The sequence below is a fragment of the Cupressus sempervirens genome, chromosome 3 (genome assembly GCF_028749045.1).
Source record: "Cupressus sempervirens isolate cs-2001-9-10 chromosome 3, ASM2874904v1, whole genome shotgun sequence".
In the NCBI taxonomy this organism is placed as follows: domain Eukaryota; kingdom Viridiplantae; phylum Streptophyta; class Pinopsida; order Cupressales; family Cupressaceae; genus Cupressus; species Cupressus sempervirens.
In genome coordinates this window covers 1,108,241,917-1,108,264,810 of record NC_143120.1, presented here as the reverse complement: position 1 = coordinate 1,108,264,810, position 22,894 = coordinate 1,108,241,917, and the positions used below count along the sequence as shown (strand labels likewise).

Below are 22,894 nucleotides of genomic sequence, written 5' to 3'. Positions count from 1 at the left end.
AGTTGATTTGTTCAACCATTCCAGTGATTGGAACACTTCAAAAACGTGAAAATGACAGTCTTAATACAACTTGGGCACTCACCAATCTGTTGTGATGTCTCTTCCTTTGATTGCTGTGATGACAAGCTTGTCACATAGGGGATGACAAGCCTATGGCTTCCTCCCAAAAATCACAGTTTGATCAGAACCTTCTAACACCTTTTACATTTCATGGGACAGACAAGGGCCTAACATTCCCCAAATATTTGGGCAAAACCATCGGTGAAATGTTAGACAAAACACATTTTTATTCAGAGTCTAGGGTTTGCTCCTTCCTGCGACCAGTTTTCAAAGATTGAATGGGTTCTTGCTTCCTTGGTCACATGGGCTCCTCAAATTTGTTGCAATGACAAGTTAATTCATCACCCTAAACATCTATGAAAAGAAATTGCAGAGATTACAAAATGAATGTTCACACAGCATGCTGAAACTGAGAATTTGACAGAAAACTGAATATGCAAATTCTGATCAAAATGCTTTTATTACTTTACACTTCAAATCTGCCCTTCAATCGACCATAGAGGGAATATATACATCTTCCCCAACTATCCAAACCACCAGAGCAACTACTTTTTAAAACCAAGTAGCTGTTAGAGCAACTCCTCAAAAAGTTGCATGACAACATTGCAAAGTTGCATGACAACTTTTGCAATATTGCAACTTGTTGCCTCCAAGGTTACATATTTGAACTAAATGACTTTGAACTTGTCCAATAAACCCAATAGGACCCTAAACCATACAATTCCTAGTACAATATCAATTTTAGCCCCTCAAGGTGGCTTGTGACCTACATAAGACAATTGGGCCAGGTCTAAAGGACCCTATGACATTAATATGTTAAATGGTCCACATGACCTTTATTACAACACATAGATGTACTCAATTGCTTAAGAAGACTTTGGACAAGCTAGGGATTGGTTGGGATTGCGTTAGCTGAGGCAGCTTCACCTAATGCTATGTACTAAGCTTCTACTACATCTGTGGTGAATGCTTAATGAATGTAATGATATGTATGTTTGAAACTTCTGCATATTTAAAAAAATTTCCCTATTTTTTCATAAGCCATCCCCCTAAAAAATGACCCAAAAGTACACCCATATGAGAAACATGTCCCACTGTTCCCTATTGTCATTTCCCCCAAAACTCTATGTAGCATAGGAAAATATTTATTTACTGTTCAATCTTTGTGAAGGTAAATGATTGATTTTTATGTATTTTTCTTGAACTTTAGTTGTTGAATATTCCACTCATTCAACTAGCAATGTGAGACCAATACAAACCCTTAGAAGAACATATTAGAGACCGATAGTAGCTCCCTACAAACAAATAGACTAGAAATCACCCAATAGAAGCTTTTGCAAGCACTTATTGTAGAATAATAAAAGCTTCTTATGAGAAAACACATTAGAAATCACCTATGAAATACTAAGAGTTACTACTTGGAAATCCAGATATTTAGAAATGATAATTCACATTAAAAGCCAACTATGTACTGCTAAGAGTGATAGCTCCCTATGAACAAATACACTAGAAATCACCCAATAGAATCTTTTGCAAGCACTTAATGTAGAATAATAAAAGCTTCTTATGAGAAAACACATTAGAAATCACCTATGAAATACTAAGAGTTACTACTTAGAAATCCAGATATTTAGAAATGATAATCCACATCTATGCACTACTAAGAGTCATAACTTTCAAATTTCAGATTTGATGTTTTTGTGGGGATTTGAACTTGGGTCTAAGCAAGAGAACCCAATGAATTAACTGTAAAGTGCTTTGACAATTTTTGAAGTTTTATCCCTGTTTTTCTGCCTTAGGAATTTTGTCAAACACTTCCCTTGCAGCCTTAGTTTGCTGATGTTTGTTGTTTTGCTATGATTTTTGAATGTCAATGATATTGATGAATACAAATGATTGCAAAATAACTAATTGGAAATCAAAGTGATATGCAACTTCTTTTTATTATTTTCCAAATGCAAGTACATGAAATTCTGATGTAAAATGCACACCTACAGCCAAGAGGTATTTTCACAAACACTTGGCATGCATCCTATGAATGACTGTGCAATGAGATGTTTTTACAAACATTTGGCATACAAACTGAACAGCTGAATTAAGTTGATTTCCCTTTAATGCTTCAATGTTTACAATGACTGAATACTTTGGTAACAAAAAGACATATATTATTTGTCAAATGTATCCATCTACAATTGCCAATTGTAAATACCAAAAGAACCTGGAATAAATAGTTGAGATGACATGCTTTTTGGCTTTGCTTTTTTCGGATTTTCTTTTTCGGACTGCTTTTTCGGATCTGCTTTTTCGGACTGCTTTTTCGGCTCTGCTTTTTCGCTTTGCTTTTTCGGACTGTTTTTTCGGATTTGCTTTTTTGGATTGCTTTTTCGGCTCTGCTTTTTCGGATCCGCTATGAAAATTGAAACTTTTCTCCTTACCAACTGATGTCAAAAATTAAATGCACGAGCTGAACAAAAATCACTGAATATTATCTTCCAATTAATCACAAATGAATTGGCTGAATACCAATTCCTCCACTCCCAACTAGGGTTGATATCTCACAACCGAAATTGGCACCTTAGAGTCTTCAAACCCTCAGGCAAGTATGCAAGCACTAAGGCTCTCAGCACAATAGATGAATATGCAACTCAAGATGTGTAAAATGACCCTCCAAAGGCTCCTTATAAAAATTTCACAAGCAACTCCAAGAAGCTTTTAGAGGAATCCTACACTTTATTCTTTTAAGTGACTTTTGATATTTTATTATGTTAGTCACTTTAATATTAAATCAATTAAATATAAAGTTACTTTTTAATATTTCATTGTTTAGTAACCTTATAAATAATTAATTTAATATATCTTTTCCCCCTTATTTCTTCCTTTTTAGCCTCCGGGGAAAATAAAGGCTAAAATAAAATAAGTAGCTGGTGCCTATCAAAAAGGGGACATTACAGTCCCCCCTTCTCGAAATTGCTTGTCCTCAAGCAATTGCAAACTCGGGTGCTGTAAAATCTGCTCATTCTCCCATGTGGCATCCTCTGCAGGCAGATCCTTCCATCTCACCAAGTACTCCTTAATCACTTTGTTCCGCAATTTCCTCTCTCTGACATCAATGATCTCTTCAGGCACCAAGACCAAATGTCCCTCCTCATCAAGTGGTGAAAGATCCGTGGAAGAGATAACTTGCTGACCTAATGCCTTCTTGAGGCATGAAACATGAAATACATTATGAATCTTGCTGCTCGCAGGCAGCTCTAACTCATATGCTTCCTCCCCAATCCTCCTGGTAACCCTGTATGGACCGTAGAACCTTGGTTTTAGTTTCTCTGCTCCACTCTTTTTAAGAGAGGACTGTCTATAGGGCTGCAATTGTAGATATACCATATCACCAATCTCAAAGCTGCGCTCAACCCTGTGTTTATCTGCATAAGTCTTTTGCTGATTCTGTGCCATTACCAGATTATCCTTGAGTGCCTTCAATATATCTTGGCTTTCTTGAATCCAATCTTTTGCTTTAGGTGCCCTACTCTCACCAAGAGCCATCTCCACAAATGAAGGTGCATCATACCGTACAAGGCTCTGAAAGGACTCATTCCAATGGACATATGGTGTGTGGTATTGTAACAATACTCTCCTAAATGCAACCACCTGATCCAAGCCCGTTGTTGTCCTACCACATAATTATGCAAGTACTCCTCAACCCACTTATTAACAATTTCTGTTTGCCCATCAGTTTGAGGGTGATAACTGGTACTGGGTGTCAACTTAGTACCTGTCAATCTAAACAGCTCCTGCCAAAAAGCACTCATAAACCTGCTATCCCTATCGCTGATTATGTTCTTAGGTAGCCCATGCAATCTAAAGATCTCCCTGAAAAATAGCTCAGCCACTTGTGAAGCCTTGTACTCTATCGAAATAGCAAAGAAATGTGCGTATTTTGTGAGCCGATCTACCACAACAAAGATGCTGTCTCTCCCCTGTACCTTGGGTAGGCCTGTGATGAAGTCCATCGAAATGCTCTCCCATTTCCGCTCAGGAATGGGCAAACGCTGAAGTAACCTAGCTGGATGTGTATGCTCGGACTTATTTTGCTGGCAAGTCACGCACTCCTTCACATGCTTCAACACATCATCCTTGAGGCCTTTCCATGAAAACCTCTCTAATCTATCTATAAGTTTTGAAGTAGCCCTGATGGCCTGCTAGGGGTGTATCATGGCAAGATTGTAGTATTTTCTCCTTCAATTTTGATTCTAGCACCAAGTAGATCCTATCCTTGTAGTAAATCACATCATCAACTATTTTGTACCTATCATCCTGAATCAATCCATCCATCAACTTACAAGCAAATGTATTCTTGGAGTACTCCACTAGTAAGATGGATTTCCAATTTGCCGAAATCTGAGAGAGTGAGCAAGCTGAAGGCCTCCTTGAGAGGGCATCTACAACAATGTTCTTCTTCCCCTTAACATACTCTATGTCGAAATCATATGCCTGTATCTTGCTAACCCACTTCTGCTGTCTCTTGTTCAAGTCCTTCTGTTCTAAGAAGTATCTGAGACTGTTATGATCGGTCCTCACCACAAATTTTCCCCCAACTAGATACTGTCTGAACTTCGCCAAGGCATGCATAATGGCGAGCATCTCCTTATCATAGATGGAGTATAGTCTCTCAACTCCCCTCAACTTACGGCTCTCAAAGATGATAAGGTGTCGATTTTGCATCAATACTGCACCAATACCTTCCCCTAAAGCATCACACTCTAGAATGAAAGGCTGTGTGAAATCAGGAAGTGCCAACACTGGACAACTGCTCATCACCTCCTTGAGCTTATCAAAAGCTCGCTGCGCCTCTGCTGTCCAACAAAATGCACCCTTCTTGGTCAAATCTATCAAAGGTGCCCCCAACTGTGAGAACCCCTTAACAAAACGCCTGTAGTAACTGCACAGTCCAAAGAAGCCCCATAGCTCTGTAAGTGACCGTGGTGTGGGCCAATCTAGAATAGCATGTATTTTCTCTTGGTGCACTTGGACACCCTCTGCACTAATTACGTGTCCCAAATAAAGAATCTCTCTAAGGCCGAACTCACATTTCGAAGCCTTAGCGTACAAGGACTGCTCCTCCATGATGGTAAGGATCTCATCAAGCTGCTGCAAGTGTTCTTCCAAAGTTTTACTGTATATGAGCAAATCATCAAAGAATACCAAGAGGAACTTATGCAACTATTTGTTGAAGATATGATTCATACAAGATTGGAATGTGGTAGGTGCGTTAGTTAATCCAAATAGCATCACCAAGAACTCATAGTGCCCATAGTGGCATCGGAAAGCAATCTTGTGCACATCTTGTTCCTTCACTCTAATCTGATGGTAACCCGATCGAAGATCAATCTTTAAAAAATATACTGCCCCATGTAACTCATCCAATAACTCATCGATCCTGGGTATCGGGTACCTGTTCTTGATTGTTTTCTTATTGAGGGCTCGGTAATCTATACACATTCTCATGGTCCCATCAGGACCACTGAAGAAGTGAAAGGGCTGGAGCTAGGACGAATGTGTCCCATGTCAAGCAATTCCTTGATTGCTTTCTCAATCTCATCCTTAAATTTCTTAGGATGGCGATAAGGGGTAGTAATCACTGGCTTGGCCCCTTCTTCCAACTCAATAGTATGGTCGAAGCCTCTGTCCGGTGGCCTCCCTGGGGGTATCTCACCAAAAACCTTGTCATGTTTGCTTAATAGCTCCTTGATGTCAATGTGGACTAGCTGTCTTGAATCAGTAGATTCCTTAGGAGTGATCACACACTCTGCTGCCCAAACTATGTCATCATGCCTGAAAATACTCTGCATACGTCTAGCTGAAACAATCTTAGGTGCTTTAGATACCATACCTCTAAGCACCACTCTACGCCCATCAGCATCTTTGAACTTGAGTTCCATGGTTTGGAAGTTCCGTGAGTACTTCCCTAATGACTGCAACCATTGGACCCCAAGTATGGCATGGATATCACCCAAGTCAACCACATAGAAATCATCTGTAACTGTGTGGTTGCCCATCATAATAGACAACTGTGGAATCCACTGAGTACAAGCTATCTTACACCCATCAGCCACCATCACACTGAATCCCTCAAAATCCTCTAGAGGAATTTGTTGCTTGTTCACCAATGATGCATCAATGAAGTTATGAGTAGCTCCACTGTCAATCAATACTGCTATCTGATGACCTTGTAGGACCTGACGAACTTTGAAAGAGTTGAACTTAGGAGCACTGTAGATAGAAGCAATGATCTCATCATGATTTTCCCCATCTGAAACGTTATTGTCTTCCCTTTGAGGTTCCTCTTCCTCAGAACTGCTCTCATAATTTGATATCACCTCAATTAAGTGAGCCTTGCCTTTCCCTAGGCAACGGTGTCCACTAGACCATTTCTCCTTGCAATGATAGAAAATCCCCTTAAGCCGACACTCCTGTGTATAGGCTTCATCAAAGTTCTCCTTATTACTTTTTTTTTGGAATGGCTTCTTCCCCTTATCCTTGTGGGATGTGAAAGGCTTGCTAGGAGCCCTAATGCTAGATGTAGAATATTCCATGTCTCTAGTCTTCATGATAGCATCCTGGAGAGAATCTGGTTCGAAGGCCTTAACACAACCACGAAGAGGCTCTGTCAATCCCTCAATGAAGAGCATAACCAACTGCTGTTTTGAAATATCTGTCACCATAACTGCCAACCGTTGGAACTCTGTGATGTAAGCATCCACTGAATTAGTCTGCCTGAGTTGTGCTAACTCCCTAAAGTGGAGTTCAGGATCCTTACGATCAAACCTCTCAATGAGCTTCTGGGTGAATTCCAAATATGAACTAATGTTGGCATGCCCCAAGGTGACAAGTCCATGGTACCACCATTCATGTACTTCACCTTCCAAATGGAGTGTGGCGTACTAGATAGCCTCTGTTTCCAACATAGGATTGAGCTGCAAATATATGTCGAGCTTCTGAACCCAAGCTCTAGCTGTACCTTTGTTACTTCCATCAAATGATGGTAAGGTTAGTTTTCCCACCTTACGCTGCAAGTCTTGATTTTGCACTCCCCGTTGATTGTTTCTTGGTCTATTTCTCAATTTAAGACCACAAAAGTCTACTAGTGACATGGCAGCCTTGAAATCATCACCTAGAGAGTTGTACTCCCTCAATTAATCACCATATCCCTCTTCTCTTACTTGCTGATCGTGATTTGCAGCACCCTGTTCTCTCAAAAATGTAGGCATAAGAGGCCTAGGAGTAGCTCTACTTGCTGTTTTAGCACTGCTTTGAGCTGTGTCATTGTTTTCTTGATCCCCATTTTGTCCATTCTGCCCATTAGTCCTGTTATGGTTCCTATCATTTCCATTGTTTCTGTTATCTACCAGTTGTCCAAGGATAAGTGACAGTTCTTCTCTTCCTCTTGCCATTTCATCTCTCAACTCCTGTTGCCCTCTTGCAAGAGCATTAAGCATTTGCTGGGTATTGCTTTCTTCCATGAGTTCTAAAGGACTTAAGCCCTTTTTTGCCCTGTTATAGAATTTATCCAAAGGATTTATGAATGGAACATTTGGAAACTTTTCACTCATAACCCGTACAGGATGGCAGGAACTTTAGCTCTGATACCACTGTAAAGTGCCTTGACAATTTTTGAAGTTTTATCCCTGTTTTTTTGCCTTAGGAATTTTGTCAAACACTTCCCTTGCAGCCTCAGTTTGCTGATGTTTGTTGTTTTGCTATGATTTTTGAATTCCAATGATATTGATGAATACAAATGATTGCAAAATAACTAATTGGAAATCAAAGTGATATGCAACTTCTTTTTATTATTTTCCAAATGCAAGTACATGAAATTCTGATGTAGAATGCATGCCTACAGCCAAGAGGTATTTTCACAAACACTTGGCATGCATCCTATGAATTACTATGCAATGAAACGTTTTTACAAACATTTGGCATACAAACTGAACAACTGAATTAAGTTGATTTCCCTTCAATGTTTCAATGTTTACAATGACTGAATACTTTGGTAACAAAAAGACATTATTTGTCAAATGTATCCATCTACAATTGCCAAATGTAAATACCAAAAGAACCTGGAATAAGTAGCTGAGATGACATGCTTTTTGGCTTTGCTTTTTTCGGATTTGCTTTTTCGGACTGCTTTTTCAGATCTACTTTTTCGGACTGCTTTTTTGGCTTTGCTTTTTCGGATCCGCTGCAAAAACTGAAACCTTTCTCCTTGCCAACTGATGTCAAAAATTAGATGCACGGGTTGAACAAAAATCATTGAATATTATCTCCCAATTAATCACAAATGAATTGGCTGAAGACCAATTCCTCCACTCCCAACCAGGGTTGATATCTCACAACCGAAATTGGCACCTTAGAGTCTTCAAACCCTTAGGCAAGTATGCAGGCACTAAGGCTCTCAGCACAATAGATGAATATGCAACTCAAGATGTGTAAAATGACCCCCCAAAGGCTCCTTATAAAGATTTCACAAGCAACTCCAAGAAGCTTCTAGAGGAATCCAGCACTTTATTCTTTTAAGTGACTTTTGATATTTTATTATGTTAGTCACTTTAATATTAAACCAATTAAATATAAAGTTACTTTTTAATATTTCATTGTTTAGTAACCTTATAAGTAATTAATTTAATATATCTTTTTCCCCTTATTTCTTCCTTTTTAGCCTTCGGGGAAAATAAAGGCTAAAATAAAATAAGTAGCTGGTGCCTGTCAAAAAGGGGACATTACATTAACTGTTTAACCAATTAAGCTCAACCACTTGAACTGCTTAATCTTCTTGATTCTTTTCTTTTTCATTAGTGGTTCTGCATCCATCAAACTCAGGGTAGAAATTCTATAAACTATCTCAATATAACTTTGGTGTGCTCTTGGACCCTAGGAAGATTAATATTAGCTAACTTTTTGTGTCTTACACGTCACATTTTGATGTGCATTATTGATCAATAACGGTCATCACTACTCATATGCACGAAGTTGCTATTGTGAGTTTATTACAAATGTTTCTAGGTAGATTGTGTTGGAGTTTTTTTTATTAACATTTTGGATCACATTCATTATCGGGATGATAAAAGAGAGCTCAAGGAGATCGATTTTTTTTTTTTGATCTCCTTGAGCTGAAGCTATGTTTTATGATTCCGAGGATGGACCACATAGTGTGATCCGAAATGTTGACGAAAAAACTCCCAACACAATTTACCCAGAAACATTTGCTATAATCTCTATTGATTGCAGAAATCTGATACAATCAACATTGAATTCATTTGACTAATACTGAGATTTGGATGTTTGTGCACAGAAATAATGTTGAAAAGAGGACAGCTCTGGAGAACTTGGACCTGATTCTTCTTTGTATAGACGAGATGGTGGATGGAGGGTATGATGACTCACAACACTCATTTCTCCATCATAGATATATTGATATATATCTATGCTTTTAAAAACGTCTGTAGACTCTGGTTATATACATTTATGATTTTACTGTCTATTAATGCAAAGCAGAATTGTCTTGGAAACTGAACCGAGCTTAATTACTGGGAGGGTTTCAATGAGGGGTTCAGATGTAGATGCACCACTGGCAGAACAGGTATTCATTCTTTTCTTGCAATTGAATGAATACGATATGTTACAATGCATAAATTATTTAATGTTAAGTTGTAGAAAAGCTAAAATATGCATGAAAACTTTTTAGTTTGCTTTAATTTTATGGGTTTTGATCACTATGTTCCGAATGCAGACCATATCTCAAGCATTTGCTCTGGCAAGGGAGCACTTAGCAAGATCACTTCTGAACTAGAAATCTGCAGAGCTGAGTAACTGAAGAAATTTCTATTTTTTGCTTTCTTGAAAATTGGTTAGCAATCTGGACCATACATGTATTATGATAAATATCCCATTTTGGTAGATACTTTGAAAATAATTGTGAGGAAGAAGATCATGTGATTAGTGTAAGAAAACCATGCGATTCTAACTTCCTGATTTAGCAGTTGAGGTTGATTCTATTGATTTTTTTCAGTCTGGGTATACATTAATAGAAGAATTATGGAAATCATTCTTGTTGATGAGTCAAATTTGAACATGTTGACGACCAATTCTTGATTGTAAGTCAATTAACTTTGTATATGCTGAAAATGGTTTCGTCAGAATATAACTTGATAATGTTTTTAGTTAGGGAATTCTGAAACATAATAATTGTTGCTGAGGACCAAAATAACCAGGATATATATATATATATATATATATATATATATATATATATATATATATATATATATATATATATATGATTTATTTGTTGGGCTACTGATATCAGAAAAAATGGATTCTTATTGCAGACACAGGCTTCTAACTTTTGTTTTACAATTGTCAAGAGAACTTATTTCTGCAAGTGAAGAACTAACTTTCATGGGAAATTGACACTATAATTTAGTCATAGATGGAGATTAAGGAATTAGGGTCATGGCACCATGGTGAATCAAGACAATCCTGTAAGGGTCATGGCACCATGGCGAATTAAGACAATCCCTTAAAGAAAGGAACTGTATTAAGATAAAAGTTTAGAGGGATGAACATTCCACTGTTAGCGCATGAACAAATTTCCTTTATGAAAAATTTAAATTTGGATCTCCATATTATGTATTTATTCTTCTTACGTCAGAACCTCTAACATGATCTAAAATTCAAGTTTGGTCACTTTTTTGTTTTGTTTTGGAAGTATTTTTGGTTAAGTCTATGATCATTTATTTAGAAGGTATTTTGGTGAAAGGTACTGTATTAAGATAAAAGTTAAGAGGGATGAACATTCCAGTGTTAGTGCATGAACAAATTTCCTTTATGAAAAATTTACATTTGGATCTCCATATTATGTATTTATTCTTCTTACGTCAGAACCTCTCACATGATATAAAATTCAAGTTTAAGTTTGGTCACTTCGTTTTGTTTTGGAAGTATTTTTGGATAAGTCTATCATCATTTATTTAGAAGGTATTTTGGTGAATATAATTGGAATTTTGGTGTTTAATTAGACTAAGGAGGAGCATCTATTGCACTCATAATGCATCTTTCCACAACTTAGCAATGCCAGATTGCTCTTTAATATGAAGTAATGCATATTCTTGAAGACAATTTGTACACATGGAATTTCTAATATATTAAGAGGGGTAAAAGATGGACTATGGAAAGATCCTTAATTTGCTGAGTGGCTGGAGCCAGGAAGTGCGAAAAGGGCTTGAAGATGGACCACGAAACGGTCCACATGACTCAAGAATTGCACAAAAGTTGGGAGCTTCCATGGTTTGGTGAATTTCTATGGTGTTGTCCACATTTTTAAACCTGCCTACTTATAAACTCTTTCCGTGCTTTCCAGATGTTGTATGATAGCAAGGCTAAACTTCTCATGTCGGTTGAATTCGAACCAAATTTACTTATCCTTTTTTATCAGTCTCACTCGTTTATTAATTTAGCTTAAAATGTGGCAAATACCTACAAAAATCACGTGGATTTAAAATAATTATTAAGTGTTAAATGTTTTTCGAGTTTACCAAAATTTTGTCAGAAACTAACATGAACGTGACAACCTCATTGGAACCTTATATGGTGTGTCAACGACACAAGATTATAACATCAATTTCTCAACCTCTAAATGCGCCAAACTCTCATCAATCAATCATTTTATTGGGTATCAATAAAATAATTTCTCAAATTTGGAAGAGGCAAGAAAATGTTGTCAGAAGCTGACAAGATTTGCACAACTATCACAATTGTCGTTAGTCTTTTTAAAGGGAAAAAAAAGAAAGATATAATTTTTTGGGTTGGATTGTAATAAATTTTTAAATATCAACATTTTAAATCACATTACATGAAAATAAAAGTATCAGTTTGAAGAACTAGAAGGAAATAAAATTAAACTCCTACTTTTAATTTTTTTCCACGCTTTATAGATATTATATGATACAAAGGCTAAAGTTCTCATGGTTGAATGCATGAACCACAATTTTTTTTTTCATTGTGGTCTAACTTGTTTTCTATTTGAGCTTTAAATGTTGTGAAGACATCTAAAAATCATGTGGTTTTAAAAATAATTATAAGTTTTAATATCTTTTGAGTTATCAAAATTTAGTCAGACACTAACATGGTTGTACAACCTCATTGGAACCTTATATGGTGTGTCAATCACCCAAAATTCTGAAATGAATTTATCAAGTTCTAAATGAGCCAAACTGTCATCAAACAATCATCTTTTGGTCTCAAGAAAACAATTTCTCAAAATTTGAAGAGGTTAGAAAACATTCTCAAAATTTGAGAAGGTTGGCACAACCTCGTCAAAACCCAACATTGTTGTCACAACTATCAAAGTTATCAATAGCCTTTTTAAAGAAAATAAAAAAATGATATTGTTATTTGGGTTTGATTGTAATAAATTTTTAAGTATCAACATTTCAGATCACACTACATGACCCATCATGTTGATGACAAAATGAAGACCTAGAACGGAATAAAAAGAGGGGATAGAGGCTGGGAGAGAGGAGGAAAAAATACAAAGATCGAAGAAGACAAGACCACCAGTAATAAAATAAGAAATAAACCCAAGAAAGGTATTGAAAATAAGAAAAAGACAAGAAAATGAACCCACACAATTGTGATATAGTTATTAGGAGATATTTCCCACAAGAAGTCAAATTATGATATTGTTATTAGGATTCAACTATGTAGTTTTTGAGTCAAACTCATTGACCCATGTTTCATGAGTAGTGGTTCACACGAACCCCTCTCTCATGAGAATGAATGTAACTCTTAGCACTCAAGGGATCTTGGTGATGCTCACATAGGTTAAAAATTGAGACTTCCTTGGAGGTCACCCATTCCAGTACTACTCCAACTTGAGCACAAATAACTATGGAGTTTCCTCCATGGTTGAACCTACTCTGTTTGTAACCTCATTTGCTAAACCTTCACCAAGTCTTGAGCAAAAAAAGAGAGTAAATCATTATAAAAGCAAGAGTGAGGATTAAAGTTAAGTGTTATCTATTGACTTCTAAGTGATATATATATAAGCAAGAGTGAGGATTAAAGTTAAGTGATATTTATTGACTTCAAAGTGAGAAGTACCACACAATATCTATCATCAATTGAGAGAACAACGAAGATAAAGGTGGAAAAACAATTTTTTTTAGGAGTGGGAGTCGGTGCTTCCATTGAGCTAGTGCTCATAAAAAATAAAGGGTGCAGTCTCTAGTAGATTGGTCCCTACAAACTTGTAAAAAGAAATTCATGTATATAAGCTATAGTTTTAGTTGTGGTTTTCTCTTGCATTGAGTTTCCATGTAAATCATTGAGTCATTGTGTTAATATGCGTTAAGTATTAAAGCTATTGTTTGATTAAAATTAAAATTGATAAAAAATGTTATTATATCGATTCACCCCCTTAGTTCTCATTATAATTGTGTGCTCTTCAAAAGACAAGGCGAGAGAGGAATGGGGTGGGCAAGGGGGGAGAAGGGTCAAGATGAGGAGTTGCCCAAGGGAAGACAACAACAATTTCCAAGAGATATTTAAGTCCCATCCATCATCTCTATTAAGATCGGATGAGTAATTATTGATTTCACTTGCCTCTCTAAGCTTCATTCTGAAAACGTTGTCCTCCTTGGAACAATTTGAGTGTTCTCAAAGCAAATATGGTGCTTAGTTGAAGATGAATGCTCAACTAGGGCAGAATTAAGAACACATTCTATATATAGTATTATATATATATAATATAGATCACATGTGATATATATTATATCACACATAACACTATATATATATATATATATATATATATATATATATATATATATATATATATATATATATATATATATATATATATATATATATATATATAGTATAGTATTCTACATGATATATATTATATAAAATGACATGTTAGAATAAAACAATAACTTGATTATTAAGTCAATCATACTTAATCATTAACTTTACTTTACTTTTATCTTAATATATCATTTTATGTATTAGTGATATTTAATAATTATATTAATTATTAAATTATTGCTTTTTAGAGCTCTCTATCTTAGGTTACTAGATCTCCTTTATTAGGATTGATCATTGTATCTTTTATTAATTTGTTTGCTCTAATAATATATGTTTTTTCATATTTTTAGAGACTAAACCTTGCTTTGGTATTCCATTCTTCTTGGTGATAGGTTATCTTTCCATGCAAGTGATCTTGGCTTCATGAAGTTGGATTGACAACTTCTACATGGTATCAGAGTGTTGACCTGCTGAAGCTTGTTTTGGTTTTGAATAATGTTTGGTGTAAATAGGGTTTGAAAAATCAAAATTTTTTATTTAGTTTTTATTCAAATAAGAGGTCACCTATTTTTTAGTACACTTTAAGCCCAAACGGACATCACCGTTGGGTTCATAGTGCCCCCAAACCCCTAGTTCTATGTCTAGTTTGGACAAAATTGATTGTTGGAACAAATCATTTTTGGCGTGGGTATGCTTTCTGAGGCAACTATTTTTATTTTTTTATTTTTAAAAGAATTTTTTTACATATTTATTTTTCAAAAATAACATATGAAGCAAAAAATCCACTTTTAAAAAAAGTATGCAAGTTTTGAAAAGGGGAGGTATTTTATTTGTTGTTGGGTTCTGTAAGACCTAACTTATGTAGGCCCTACGAGCCATTTTATAAGGATGTTAGCGCTGATGTTGACACGTCATAAGTGGACCCACCACCATATTCTCTGCCATCTTAGTCCATTCACCTCCTCCTTGGTCTACATTACCAACTTCCCTCGGCCAACAATGCCACATGCTAATGGTTTATTTTTTAGTGCACTTTTACAATGTGTTGCCTAGTTCCTGTGGTTGCCAAAGTTTTCAAATTTTCATAATGTCAAGTGAAGTTTTCCATGAAGCCTATTTATCTTGTCCTATACATTTTTGTAAGGCCTCATCCAACTAGATTGTAAAAACTTCATCTTTCCGAGCTAAAACAAGTTACAAATGTGTCAAACTTCAAGCTTTAAAAAAGTCTATAAGTAATTGCATTTTTAATGATTTTATGATCTTAACCTCATTTTTGAAATGGAGGAAGCAAGTTAATAAGTCTAACTAAAAGTTAGTTATTTTATGGAGAATCATGCACAAATACATCCATGTCAAAATGCAAAATAAATATATAAACATTCATTAATGGAGAGAAATGAATGGAGAGTAATTGCTGCAAAGAAATGAAATCTCTATCTATAATCTTGAATAGAAGATGGTTGTGAGGAGTTGAAGGTTTTCCAAAGCATGCTGGAGCATCCATCCAAATGAAATGCATGACCAAGATTTTCCATGTAGCTACAACTTCTACGATAGTAGTACTTCCGAATCTAGCGAAACCGATATGTTTGAAATAATGTTTCAACAAAGTAGACAGCCTCATGAATGACTTTGCACATAAAGAATATGTGAGACACAATGTTGTTATTATGAAGTAATTGGAAAATATTTGTTTGATATTAACAATGATCAAGAGATCAATTTTTACAAGAGACTGAATGTCGTTTCTTTAAGAAACAATCATAAAGAATATAAACATTCTATTCTAGAAACAAAAAACTAAATATTAGAAACATTTTATATTTACAAAAGATTACAATAGATAATCATTAGATACTAAACAAAGATAATAGAAACTATTTATTATCGTAATACCCTTTCTTAATGGTTAATCTATCCAAAGCATGAAGCTATCAAAAAGTGTAAAAGACATATTCTGTTTGCTCAAGGTGCTCAACATAGTTTGTTGTGGGCTACGAACCGTATTGCTTGGATAGGGAAACTAAGTGCTTCCAATATTCAACCTTCATGTGCCTAAACTTGTGGCAGTAGTTGCATTGAATATTTTTCTTGTGGGAGTTTTTTGAATCTGTAGCAAAGGATGTATACTGAGAAGATTGCTGAAATTGACCTTTATCCTTTTGAAAAGATTTGGCAACAAAGACTTTATCTATGGAGGTGGAGCTAGAACCACTACCGAACTATTTTTTCCACTGATCTTGCTAAAGTTGAAGTGTGCAAAGATCAGTGAACTTCAAATCAACAACAAAAGATGTGATGTTGAGAGTCTCAATAAAATGCTTGTAGGACTTTGATAAACTTCAAAGAGTGATACCTGCAATGTCATCTTCCTCCATCTTCCAACCAATGGCAAACAACTGAACATGGATTTCCTGAATCCTATTGAGGTGAGCTTGGAGCGAGCTTCGCTCATCTATGATAATAGAAAATAGAGTGTTCTTCAAGAAATTTTTTTTTCTTTTGTCAGAAGTCTCATGAAGACCTTTGAGATGTGCCCATATCTCGACAGCTATCTTGCTGGATGGAATCTGAGCGAGTTGATCATCAGCCATAGATAATTTGAAAAACATTACCACCTCTAGATTATTTAGATCCCATGAATCCTGATCAGTGCAAAAGACAGTCAGACGTTGTGTAACACCTAGAACAATTTGATCAATATTTTGATATTAAAAAATTGCTATGATCCACTGCTTCCATATGCCATAATTTTGACTATTGAATTTTGAATTGCTCTTGAGCAGAATATTAGTCAATGATACCATAGCATGTTTTTCAATGAAAAAGCGTGAAAATCTGTGAGGACATGTTCTTTGAGACAAAAAATGGAAAATCTAAAAAATTTGAAAGGTGACCTAGAAGAGAGCTCGAAAAACCCAAAAAGAATATGTTGTTGGTTTCTGGGTTGATTGACTTGAAAATCAAGGCACTTATAAAAAACAAACAACAATCCAATTGAGATCTCAAAAAGCCCACTAAGAATATGTAATTGGATTTTTTTTTTTGAGGTAAAAAACTAGGGTTTTGAGCAAAAAAGTAAGTCGATGGTCATGGAGGTCAAATATGCAGAAAAAATGGTGGATCTGGACAGAAATGGTTACAAAATCGAACCTGAAGTCAATAGATTTAGATCTCTTAGAACAAAAACCCTAGTTAGATTACAGAGAGAGTTGAAAGCAATATGCATGTAAATAATTTCAAAAATAAAATGCAGATAATTTCAACAAAGAAATTATAATTATTTATCAAATTTTTTTTTTTGGAGTGTTGGCTTTGATACCATATTACGACGTAATTGGTAAAATACTTGCTTCATATTAACAATGATCAAGAGATCAATCTATACAAGAGACTGAACGATGTTTCCTTAAGAAACGATCGTAAAGAATATAAACATTCTATTATAGAAACATAAAACTAAATATTAGAAACATTCTAATAATTACAGAAGGTTACAATAGATAACCATTAGATACTGAATAGAGATAATAGAAACTATCTATTATCGTAAGAATCGTTTGGCCATGCACTAATTACAAAATTAGTAAGAAAATCACTTATATTTTCAAGCAATTGCACTTGAGATCCGGTTGTCATTATAATCTTGAAGTGGATTTGAAGATTGTTGAGGCCAAATTCCCCCTCCTCCGTCCAGCGTCACCAGTGTCAAAAGAAACAAGAGATTATATGATGGCAGAGATTAATTATCTTGTTGGTTTCCTATAGAATTGTGAAGAATAAAAAATATATGCGAAATGTTTGGGAAAATGCCAAACAGTCAAAGGAATTTTCAAGCAAATTAAATCGGGAGATAAAGGGCTTAGGTTGACATGCATGAAAAATGTGGAATCATCAGCTCATAGACATACTTGACAAAGTATCGCAAAGAAATGGCACCCGCCAAACATGCGTTATAATTATTGCATGGTACCCACAAAAATGTAATTTTTTTTATTAGATTATAAAAATTTGCGAGTAAAAGCAATGAGCTAGTGTGAAAGCCGATTGCACAACCATGATCTCTCCCTCCTGCTTGTTCACAGGTGTAAGCGCATTCAACATACTACACCAAATCGGGAGCGTCAGAAACTTTCATGTAAATATGATAACATGTGTGAAGATAAGTTCCCCAGACCTTGCCGCTAATTTCCACTTTTATCCATACTCCTAACTTCACCGGGTACAAATATAGATTTCAGAAATAATTTCCCCATGACAGAGGGTCAAACAAAAGTATTCAATTCAATATCAAATGGGGATTATCACAAGCTAATTGTTTAACATAATGTTCGCAGATGTAAATGTGAAATATGGAACTATAGACAAGCACATGAACCGTTTGACAGAATGCATGGATGGGAAAGAGTTCTTCCGCCAATCAGGCACATCATGGATTCATGAATACTTGGGATTCAATTGCCTAATGTAGAGCTGTGAGGAGATTTGAGTGTATGAATAGTGCACAATGATCGAGAAAGTAGATGAGACTGCAGAAGTTTGGAACAAGCTTTAGTATTGTGCCGCCAATCTTTACCTTAGCCGCAAGATTTCATGGAGGACTATGATGGATCATGTCAGTTATTTGACATAATGCTTTAGAGAGTGTCCATGCCTTTCTCATTGCAAGAAAAAATCCCAATTGGTTAAACAAATAAGTTGAAAAGAGATCTAAAATTGGTTTTGAAAAAAATGCAATCATTGGGCGTGGATAGCTGTTGGACAGGTAATTATTAAGAAGTGATGCCTTATGCATTAGCTCTAGTTTGTGTGTAAGAAATGTCAAGATATCGATGGTGATCGCATTAACTCAGAAATAGAGTATGGTCAGAAACAGAGTATGGCCAAATGTGATGAATTGTGAAATGAAATTTTCTTTTCTTCAAGATCCAAATACTATGGGCACTCCAAGAGTCATAAGGCATCATGGAATTGCATGAGATTTGAAAAAGATTTAGATCATTCAGGAAGATCAAAGGTCGACACAAGAGATTAATGGTTATTTCTACAATTGGAGATAATGTTGCTAAAGGATAAATTGTTCGTTATGACTTTTGGATAAGAGATGATTTCACATATTCAAATATTCAGTTTATTTTTAAAAATCTACAGTCTTAAAGTCATATGTTAACTTTGTAAATAGTGACTTTTATCACTTTTGGTTAAAGGTTAAGGATGTGACTTTTAACTGTAAAATTTTGAGATTAATTAACCTCTCTCAAAATATGTAAAAAGGAGTTAGTTATTAACTCAGAGAGGAGTTAGTTATGTGAAAATGCTTTTAAATACAAGACTATTTGTAAAGTAGAGGGGGGACTTTATGAAGGAAATATGCTAGAGAAATTCGTAAAGGGACTCTTTGATTTGCATTATACACTTGGTGTTCTTGAACTTGTATATTTTCAAATAATCAATAAAGAACTCATTTAGTCATATGTCTTGAATGCGTTCATTATTTATTGAATCATTTACTTCTTGTATGTTAAGTGATCTCTTATGTGATGACGCAATCCGATAGTCTTCCTATTTGACAAAACGTATTCATTTCATCGTATCTTGTTATGAATATATCAAAATAACATATTTTTCGTATGTCAAGGTCTGGTATTTATATTTTGTCATCATTACATTTCTCTTATGGAAATCTCCTTGTAATTGATTATTCACTATGGAGTCCCAATCTATATGGGTAGGTCTATCAGTGGGGTTTCTACTATTCACTTTGGTTAGTTTTATGTTTTCTATCCTTTCGTGCTTTCAAGTGAAAAGTGCACAAAAATCACAAATACAACCATCTTATGAGGGAGCTACCCCTCTCAAACATAGAGGAAGATTGCAGGTTGATGGTGACCATTGTAGTCTCTCCAATTGTTGGCAGGAGCTACCCCTCTCAAACATAGAGGAAGATTGCAAGTTGATTGTGACCATTTGTAGTCTCGCCAATTGTTGGCATAGTTGTCATTGTTCACAAGGTGAACATGGTTAGTTTTAGAGATAATTTTACATTGACAAATCTGTTTACTAGCACAATGACAGTGGGAGTTTTTGTGGAATGCACACAAGCCTTTGAAATTGTCTGCCCCCTTTGGGCCCCACTTGTCACACAACTCTTTTGGGCCCGTTGCGCTACTGAGTGCCATGTCAATAGTTGATCAACCACATCACCTTCATTGAACAAAATTTTTTCAACAATCCAAAAGAAATTTTCCTTCACCTTTCTAGTTTTTTGGTAATTGATTTTGTATCTAGCACAAACCTTTTCCCCAATAGTTTCTGTTAGAAAGGTTAATCTTTCCTTGGATATATTTTAATTGGGATATTCCAAGGGTCCCTACATGTAGTTTGTCCACTTGTACACATGTGGAGGACATGTCATTGTTTGTCCTTTATTCCACATGTAAGGACAACTCTTGTTTATTTCTTTATTTAGTTTATCCTCCTTAAGAGGATTGTGACACTTTGCACACACCTATTATGAATGTGGCATTCATAGAAATAGGAGTTACAAATGCAACTCCTCTCTCATCTCTATATAAGAGATGCTCCTCCTTCTTTCTTCTACAACTACACACCACTCTAAGCACTTGATGTTATTGTATTGAGCTACCTTTGCTCCAACACACACTCTCTCTCTTCTTTAGGCATTTGCCTTCATTCATAATAACTCACAAGGGGTTTTCTTTGCTTTCCCCTTATAAATCCTTGTCTCCATTGTTGAACCATCTTGGTGTATGCTCTTGGAGTTGCTTATCTTATGGTAACATTGTTTCACACTTAACTTACTTGGATTGTTTCTCGTTCCTTGCTCAACATTATTTATTTCTTACAGTTTCCTAGTTTCTAACAACTCCGAATTTTCTTGCCACTTTTCCAACCTTTTTTTTTGTTTCTCTTTCTAGCGAGGGCCATATGCCCGTCAAATTTAACCTCAATGTCTTCTAATGTCAACATTGTGTTAGTGCCACATAAGCAGGTCTTAAAGCCCCTTTTGGACCATTCTGAGCACTCTTTGGTTTTTTGGTCATAAAGAGGCATTTTGTGACATTCACTATATTCAAATATATTTTATTTAAATCAAAATGATTTAAATAAAAAATAAAACATTTAAAATCTATCTTTTAAGAAATGGTATTTCAATGTATGAACTAAGTTAGGACCCTTGTGGGCCACCCTATTTTTTCTTGCTTTGAGTCTATTTGGCCACTAAAATTTATTAACCTCCTCATATGCATTTGGATCAAAACATGAAGCTAGATATTTTTGAAGTTTGCATTTAGATCATTCTGATAAATGTCTCAAGATGACAATGGAGCCTCTTAGAATGCCTCTAAAAATTGACTAAGACACCTCATGGGACCCTCCTACTTGGTAGGGTCACAAATTTCACATACCTGAAATCACTCGTTAAAATAATTTTTCATGATGATGCATAAGGCAATATATTTTAATATCATAAGTTATCCATTTCATTTTGTCTACAACTAAGAACACCAAAGTTAATTTGAAACCTTGCCAACATGATGCCTTTAAAAATATCAACCCTCGCTCCTAGAGGTTGTAACTTGGGAAATCAACTCATTTGAGTATAGAAAATATGTGCCAAAACACATTGTATGAACCCTCTTTGGTGCTGATAATTGATGGTCAAACTTGACTAATTGAAAACTGTACTCCAGAACATGTAAGGTCAAAACATAGAAATTGTGTATGAAATGGAGATGGTAAAAATATCAAATGATATTCTAAGAGCTTGAAACCTTGCACATAGGGATTTTGAGACATGCAGAACACAAAAGAATAATTGGTTTCTCATGGACATCATCGAGTCACAAGACATAGCTCTTTGAAAATGACTATCTAGCATATGTGACTTAAAAAATACTAAAGTCTAAACAAATTGCATTCATATTTGACCTAGGAAACTTGTCAAATGAAGTCATAATGATATGAAAATGTGCATGTGAGTTCATTCCCATAAAGGTGTTACAAGGTGGGAATTGGATTGTCTTGATATCTAATTAATCAACTATTATCAATACACAAAGTTGACCTAATAACCTTGTCATTACACACCCAATAAATTTGAACAATTTGTTTTGACTTTTGACTTGACATACATGTCAAATTAATTCATTAGGGTCTCAAAACAAAAATAGGAGCTCTTTTTTGATGCTTGTAATGTAGGGAAATGACCTTTATATCATGATGACTAACTTGGCATGAAACACAAACCTCTAAAAAAGGCTACTTGGATATTCCGAACATGTGAAAAGTGTAGTTTGGTGTAAACCCCTTAAACATGGTGCATCAAACAAATATCAACACTAACTACAGGGGTTGCAAATGGATACTTGGGACCAATGATAGAAGTTAAACATGTTTCTGAAGTGATCCTTCATGATACTTACATAGAGACAAACATATTAGTTCTTAAAGTAAGGCTCTTTCATGTTGATTTCTAGGGGTGCACTTTATGTCTTAACAAAATTTTTAACATGGTGCCTTTAAATTTCTCCAAAGTTGAAGAATGCCAACATCAAAAAATATTTTTGTATTGATGTACAAGGGATTTGGTGCAATCAATATTAGGTTTTTAGATCATTATTTATAGTGCAAAGTGTTGGAGAACCAAATTCAATTCTCATTTCTTATATTTTGACTATATACATAATTACTAAGCTAATTTGTATCAAAAGTATGTCTCTTTCATATTTCTAGGTAGTTAGCCAAACTAGGAGTGAGCCAAATAACAATGAGAAAACTTTAAGTAAGCCCTTATACAAATCATCTTAATCGATGCTCATTTGATGATGACATTCTCTAAGAAAACTTGAAGTAAGCTTTTGTGTAGTTTTTCTAGTTTTGGTTTCCACACAAATTATGCCATTCTCTGCATTGATGGTTTTGTGCTTTCATGTTCATATTCGATATA

At 35.2% G+C, this 22,894-nt stretch overlaps 1 protein-coding gene and 1 long non-coding RNA gene across 4 annotated transcripts in view; both read left to right on the top strand.

Annotated features, from left to right (window-relative positions):
• The window catches only part of LOC149570665 (coatomer subunit zeta-1-like), a 146,268-nt gene extending 136,090 nt beyond the window's left edge, over nucleotides 1-10,178 (top strand). For all 3 annotated transcript variants that reach the window (XM_089823210.1, XM_089823209.1, XM_089823208.1), the window contains 3 exons: nucleotides 9,407-9,484; nucleotides 9,610-9,694; nucleotides 9,845-10,178. In XM_089823210.1, the coding sequence (XP_089679336.1) occupies nucleotides 9,407-9,484; nucleotides 9,610-9,694; nucleotides 9,845-9,904 (223 nt within the window). In that variant the 3' untranslated portion in view covers nucleotides 9,905-10,178. The remainder of the gene's footprint in view (nucleotides 1-9,406; nucleotides 9,485-9,609; nucleotides 9,695-9,844) is intronic.
• Nucleotides 10,179-17,669: 7,491 nt separating this feature from the next.
• On the top strand, nucleotides 17,670-19,048 carry LOC149570664 (uncharacterized). The gene is made up of 2 exons (XR_016361815.1): nucleotides 17,670-17,906; nucleotides 18,009-19,048. It is a non-coding gene; the product is annotated as an uncharacterized LOC149570664 (long non-coding RNA).
• The last annotated feature ends 3,846 nt before the right edge of the window (nucleotides 19,049-22,894 follow it).